General features: G+C 26.9%; 2 protein-coding genes and 1 long non-coding RNA gene across 3 annotated transcripts; 1 reads left to right on the top strand and 2 right to left on the bottom strand.

The window, feature by feature from the left end:
* Nucleotides 1-1,500: 1,500 nt before the first annotated feature.
* On the bottom strand, nt 1,501-3,667 carry LOC115881402. The gene is made up of 2 exons (XR_004050041.1): nt 2,865-3,667; nt 1,501-2,779 (listed from the first exon to the last, which is right to left on the bottom strand). It is a non-coding gene; the product is annotated as an uncharacterized LOC115881402 (long non-coding RNA).
* A 266-nt stretch (nt 3,668-3,933) lies between these two features.
* On the top strand, nt 3,934-4,839 carry LOC115881396 (glutamic acid-rich protein-like). Its single transcript, XM_030898854.1, has 2 exons — nt 3,934-3,999; nt 4,091-4,839. Exons 1-2 carry the CDS (start codon nt 3,992-3,994, stop codon nt 4,512-4,514), a joined length of 432 nt encoding a protein of 143 aa, XP_030754714.1. The 5' UTR covers nt 3,934-3,991; the 3' UTR covers nt 4,515-4,839.
* Nucleotides 4,711-5,867, bottom strand: LOC115881408. Its single transcript, XM_030898866.1, has 3 exons — nt 5,611-5,867; nt 5,191-5,519; nt 4,711-4,829 (listed from the first exon to the last, which is right to left on the bottom strand). The coding sequence occupies exons 1-3, from the start codon at nt 5,703-5,705 to the stop codon at nt 4,711-4,713; spliced, it is 543 nt and encodes a 180-aa protein (XP_030754726.1). The 5' UTR covers nt 5,706-5,867.
* Nucleotides 5,868-7,284: the final 1,417 nt, after the last annotated feature.

Below are 7,284 nucleotides of genomic sequence, written 5' to 3'. Positions count from 1 at the left end.
ACAGTCATATGAAATGTCTAAAATATTTATACTCTCTTGGTAGAAATCATCAACCCATTGAAATTCCGCAATTGGTAATGACATAGACATTGCTGCTCCATAAAGATTCGAACATTGTGAAATTCCCCTTCGTATACCTCGTTCAATAAACATAAACATATCAGGATCTGTTAGTAATTCTAGTTCAGTGTTTGTCATTTTTAAAAAGGCATCAAAGGCTAATGATGGTGTTGTAACATAATGTAAACAATCAAGTTTGTAGGTTGATAAACAAGTTGAACGAAAATTTTCAAATATATCTGCTAGTAAAAGAACATCGGTTTTTAAATACAATTCCATGTATTCTTTTAAATTGTGAATTTTGAAAGTATTCCAAATATTGATTGCGTGATTATAATCATCATCAGAAATACTTTGATTATTCAAAGAACTATAAAATTTTTCTTTTTCGGGTAAATGTTCGTCTTCAAGTTTTTTCCAAGTATCTAAATATTCGTAAGGAAATACTCCTTTTCGAGTTAATAAATGAAATTCGGAATTATTTGAATAAAAACTTTTAGTAATACTTTTTTGGTCATCGGATAAATATGAAGCTAATTTTTCAATGCTTGATGACATAAAACGAAACGAATCAATAAATCTCAAAGATATATTTGTATTTTCTATATATTTGGTAAACGAAATGTATCGTTCTTTGTTAACGGGTAATAAAGTAATTTTTCCTTTTATCTCAGTACTTAAATCTTTAATAAAAAAAGGGCTATCAGAACCTGATAAATTATGAAAAACTACAGGTATGTGATGATTATCAGTGTACATTAGGTTACAGTGTTCATTACTTGGCCCCCTGAAACTTGAAGTTAAATGATTGTGGTCTTTTACACGTTTTTCTCCCTTTAAAAATGGTTTTTCACACACATGACAGTGATTTGCAGTTTAAAAATATTTTAATTCTTCAGCAGTTAATTTTTTTATAGGTAAAGGATTGGCAAATATTTCAGAAATTTCATCGGAGATTTCTTTAAGTTGATTAATAAACCATTTAATACAATCTGAACCAGTGTAAGAGTTAAATCTTGACAACTGATTATTATAAGAACATTTGAGGTAATACGCTATGCTACATAGAATATGTTTCTGAATTTTTTTGTTTATAATGCAGTGCTATTTGAAACATTTTCTTCACATTTACTAAGAATACATTCCAGATCACTGTAAATTACGAACGGTACTTGTTCTTTATTTTTAAAACTTTTAAACTTTAAAATCTTTTCATTCTCTTTAGGCATTAATATTTTAGTTGTGTTTAAATTTTTGCAATCTACAGAATGTTTTAGTAAATTATCTTTTGATTTAAAATGATTCAAGCAACGGTCGCATAACCAGGATTTATTTTTTACTTTACCAATTTGAGAATTCACTAATCTAGATAATTTTTTTATGTATGCAAAGTGAAAATAAATACTATTTAAGATATTTTGACTTTTGTTTAAATGTAACTCATCATCATCGTTTTCTGAGTCATCATCATCACTATTATAGTTAATACAAGGAATAATAAGTAAGTTAATTTTCAGTTCAAAGTCTGCTTTTGTTAAGCTTACAGGAAAAATCTCTTTCTTTTCAAAAGTGTACACGTTAATTGAAATTGAGTTCATTTTTTCAAACTTTGAAATATCTTTTAAACCTATGGGAAAAGTAATATCGTAATAATGTAGGCCTTGTACTTGTGTAAAATGTGGATATGAACTGGTAGCACTAGAGTTTTTATGTTTATATTAAGGAGCAGAATATAAAGCACACACTATTGACCATAGAAAGCAATATTCATTTTTCTTAATAAAATTAGGTAAATCCACATAAGTCGATGAACCAACACTAATGGGGTTAAACTGATTTATATTAATTTTAAGGTGAATAATTTGAAATAAGGCGCACCCGCTATCCCTTTCTTGAAATTTTTCCAATTTAGCTAAAATTTTCTCTTCAATATTTTTCTTATAACAATATTTTAAATTTGTTGTGTTGTCAATAATTTCAATATTTTTTAAAAATGTTTTAACATCTGTTTCAGCAGTGTGTGGCTTTACAAAATTAGCAGAAAAAATTGCATTTACTTTAAGTAACGATTGCTTTAATTCTTTTTTTATTTTTAAGGAAAAACTTTTAAATGCTCTTTTTAAAAAAAATTTAGGATCTTTAATATTAATGTTAGTTATAATACCCGTCTTAATTCTTCCATTAAAACAAGATTCCACATCTTGCCAAAGTAGATTTTTTATGATATTATGTTGTGATCTACCAAATTTAATTCGTTTAGAATTCTTTAAATTGAAATGATAATGTCTGAGTAATGCAAATCCTGCTTCGGCACAAGAAAAATTTTGAATACATTTTGATTTTGTTTTTATACATTTTTTAATCGTAAAAATATTTTTTCTTAATAAACTAATCTACTTATTGTGTTCTTCTTTAGTCTTAATTATCCTACTAGCCTTTTCAAAAGTTTTAATTATTTCCTGTACTAATTTATCTATTTTTTTGTTACTATTGGTATATAAAACCTAATGTTAAATAGAAATTAATTACTAATGGTTCTTTATATTTCTGCTTACATTTAAAGAGCTCTGATAATTTCTACCACTGGTACTGGATTGTGGAATGCCGCTACTGCTGCTGCTATCACGGCTGGTACCAGGTTTTAAATTAGTACCATGGCCGTAATGGTCATCTGGATGGGTACATTTATTTCCAAACATTTTTGACATTGTACATGATTCTAAAAAATCAAAATAAATTTTAAAATATATCAAACACTCAAGTCAACTGTTTCTTTAATAAAAAGAAAAAAATTACAAACTTACCAAAGGAAAATAAACAGTTTCTGCTGCTGCTTTTGCGAAGATTTGCTTGTTTTAGCTGTTGTAACAATAAGTACGCTTGAAGTGTGTGAAGAAAGTGCTGTTGGAAAACTAATATTGAATAATAATAACTCAAATCAGTTTAAAAATAAATCAAATAGGGTTCTTTTGCAACCTAAAATTGTTGTTCAAATTGTAATGCAAATTCATTTATTTTACATAATTCGTTACTATAACCCCCTAATTTGTTATCACTTATACATGCACAAACAACAATGATAAGTAATTTTTATAACTTGAAGCGTTTTTAAAATGTAATCTAATTTTCTGTTTTCGTGACATTTAACCTTCTTTTATTTTTATAGACTAATTGGCATTCTTTGCTTCTTTATAGGGGAATATGGAGTAAATATTATATAGCGTATTAACCATTAAATGTTATGTGTTTGTTTGAAATAAAATTGGTGAATTTTGCTAATTTAGCTCTAGTTTCCACTAATATCTAGTTTCTTTTTATATAGCGGAAAAGGGTTTGGGAAACCCTTATTTTAATAGAAGAATTAAAAAAAACTATTTAGTTTATCTAATGGTGCAAATAATACTAAAATACAATATTTTGTTAAATCCTAACTCTACGTATGAAGAAAAACACAATTTATTGGTTTTGCGCAGTGAAAAAGAGCAATAGAAACCCTTATTTTAATAGAAAAATTAAAAATAATTTAATTCCACTACCTATTAGTACAAATAACACTAAAATGCAATGCGTTGTTAAATCCTAATTTTACATATGAAGAAAAACGCAATTTATTGGTTCTATATATTAAAAAAAGCTACTGGAGACCCTTATTTTATTAGAAAAAATAAAAAATAATTTAATTCCTGTATCTATTAGTACAATTAACATTAAAATATAATGCTTTGTTAAATCTAAACTCTACATATGAAGAAAAACGCAATTTATTAGTGTGTAACGTCACTTGTTGATTAGGTTAATTTTTATCTTTTAAAACATGTATAAATAGCAAGCAAAATTAAACGCTTGCATTCACACAGTTACTTCTAATAGTTCTAATAGCTCAACAGTGACTTGAAAATATGGCTAACGCTCCATCCACTATCATAATTAAATGTTCACGTAAGTTTTTTATCCAGTGTGTTTTTTTACAACAATAATCATTTTGACTTCTCCTTTCTTGTTTAATGAGTATTTTTATTTGTCATTTCAGTTTTGGTGTGAAGGATATATCAATTAAAGGGGATAAAATATTTATATGCCTGACATATACTCCACGGCATCAGAATCTAAAAAAGAAATTTGGAGACTTGCCCATTCAATACATCAGAACAAAAATGTTTGACAAGGAAAAAGACTTAAAATTGTTTGAAACGGCATTAAAAAGATTTAACTTTAAAATCCGTTTGGACGAGGAGGAAGAGGAGGAATTCCAACAACAACAACAACAAATAGAAAGTGGTCCTAGCAGAAAAAAGGTAAAAGTTTCACAACCAGAATCATCGTTGTTGGAGTCTAGGATTAGCCTGGATTCTGAAGAAGGTGATGACGTTGTAAACACCCAAAGGACGCATAAGAAATCTTTAAGTGTCTTAGTTGAGGATGATGATGATGATATATTTAGCCAGAAATTTTAAGAATTTTACCGATATTATATTATTTAAAATTTTAACTATATTATATTATTTAAAATTTTATTTTTTTAATATTATCAATATACTAAATTCAAGACTGTGTAATTACACTTGTACTTATAGTAATTTGTATTTTTTAATTTTAATTATCAATATCCTATATGTAATACTGTATCACACTGGTACTAATAATAATTTTTCATAAATTTTTTGTTAGTGCTCGAGACATCATTACAACTTGAAACATGCACTCGAGCAGACAAAACTGTGTAACATCTACATATGTATGTAATAACATGTGGACACCACCCAAACTAACTGAACTAAGTGCAAATGTATTAACATGTAAAAAAGCAAGAGGATATTAAGAAACTAAATGTATCTCTACCTTGTCAAACATTAATTAGTAATACAGTATTACAAAAATGGATTTTAAATATATTTATTATCATATAGTGAATTATATAATATATATATATATATATATATATATATATATATATATATATATATATATATATATATATATATATATATATATATATATATATATATATATATATATATATATATATATATATATATATATATATATATATATATATATATATATATATATATATATATTATATAATTCACTATATGATAATAAATATATTTAAAATCCATTTTGTTCCACCTTGTTCAGAATCCAGGCTAATCCTAGACTCCAACAACGATGATTCTGGTTGTGAAACTTTTACCTTTTTTCTGCTAGGACCACTCTCTATTTGTTGTTGTTGTTGTTGGAATTCCTCCTCTTCCTCCTCGTCCAAACGGATTTTAAAGTTAAATATTTTTAATGCCGTTTCAAACAATTTTAAGTCTTTTTCCTTGTCAAACATTTTTGTTCTAATGTATTGAATGGGCAAGTCTCCAAATTTCTTTTTTAGATTCTGATGCCGTGGAGTATACGTCAGGCATATAAATATTTTATCCCCTTTAATTGATATATCCTTCACACCAAAACTGAAATGAAAAATAAAAATACTCATTAAACAAGAAAGGAGAAGTCAAAATGATTATTGTTGTAAAAAAACACACTGGATAAAAAACTTACGTGAACATTTCTCTCATTACCACTAAACCCATATCTAGTGGAAAATTTGATTTATCTAAGGATTTAATTATGATAGTGGATGGAGCGTTAGCCATTTTTTCAAGTCACTGTTGAACTATTAGAACTATTAGAAGTAACTGTGTGAGAATGCAAGCGTTTATTGCTTGCTATTTATACATGTTTTAAAAGATAAAAATTAACCTAATCAACAAGTGACGTTACACACTAATAAATTGCGTTTTTCTTCATATGTAGAGTTTAGATTTAACAAAGCATTATATTTTAATGTTAATTGTACTAATAGATACAGGAATTAAATTATTTTTTATTTTTTATATATCTCAACTATATATATCAACTTATATAAATACTATATGTAATACTGTATCACACTGGTACTAATAATAATTTTTCATAAATTTTTTGTTAGTGCTCGAGACATCATTACAACTTGAAACATGCACTCGAGCAGACAAAACTGTGTAACATCTACATATGTATGTAATAACATGTGGACACCACCCAAACTAACTGAACTAAGTGCAAATGTATTAAGTTACCATGTAAAAAAGCAAGAGGATATTAAGAAACTAAATGTATCTCTACCTTGTCAAACATTAATTAGTACACAGTATTACAAAAATGGATTTTAAATATATTTATTATCATATAGTGAATTATATAATATATATAATATATATATATATATATATATATATATATATATATATATATATAATATATATATATATATATATATATATATATATATATATATATATATATATATATATATATATATATATATATACAGGTGTCCCAGAAATGAGTGCAGATATTTTAAGAGGTGGTAGATCTGGTCAAAATAAACATATCTTTTTTACCATTTTTAAAATAAATTGAAAATAACTGAGTTATTTAACTTTGAAAATTTAAAAAAATAATCGCAACATTTTGAGAACCGCCGGCAGATATTGCCAACTACATCCAATTACCCGGATTAAGCCCGGATTTCAGTTAATTCGACGCACTGTGTTGCCATATGGACAAGAAAGTCTATGTTTACAAGTAAGTCATAAAATCACAACACCTGAGGTGTTTGCAGAGATGCATTACATTTTTAAGATTGTGATATTATTACATAAAATAAATTAAAAGTTAAATGTTTAAAAGTTAAATTAAAAAACTTACCCAACATTAAAAAAGATACTTATGACAGATCGATGTAACTGCGACAGTTCTCTTTTTCGATACACACTTAACTAAATACACTTCATTGTGCTGCTTTACTTGTACGTGCTATTATAAAAACTGCTAAAATAACAGTCCCCATTTTTAACTTAACACATTATTTTCGTATAGGCTTCATCACAATTTGAACCACTGATTTACAAAACACCTTGAAAAGCACACATTACACATTACTTTGAATATCTTTCTGAATGAATAAATGTTGAGAATTATTGTCTTTTACCGCCACTTTACGAACTACTTTCATTCTAGATTAGATTAGATTCTTAGAGGTGGCTTTCGGCCTGATCCACTGCGACCTTCTCAGATCTATTGTGGTCCTCTTCTGATCCTTAGATTACATTCTCCAGTCCTATCCTTTTGACAAAGTTTAGCAACTTGGAGACTGAACCCTCCATGTAGCTCCTTGGCAATGGCCTATCA

Source organism: Sitophilus oryzae, unplaced genomic scaffold (assembly GCF_002938485.1).
Source record: "Sitophilus oryzae breed Bouriz unplaced genomic scaffold, Soryzae_2.0 scaffold_1718_pilon_pilon, whole genome shotgun sequence".
NCBI classification, from domain to species: domain Eukaryota; kingdom Metazoa; phylum Arthropoda; class Insecta; order Coleoptera; family Curculionidae; genus Sitophilus; species Sitophilus oryzae.
This window is presented reverse-complemented; position numbering and strand designations above follow the sequence as displayed.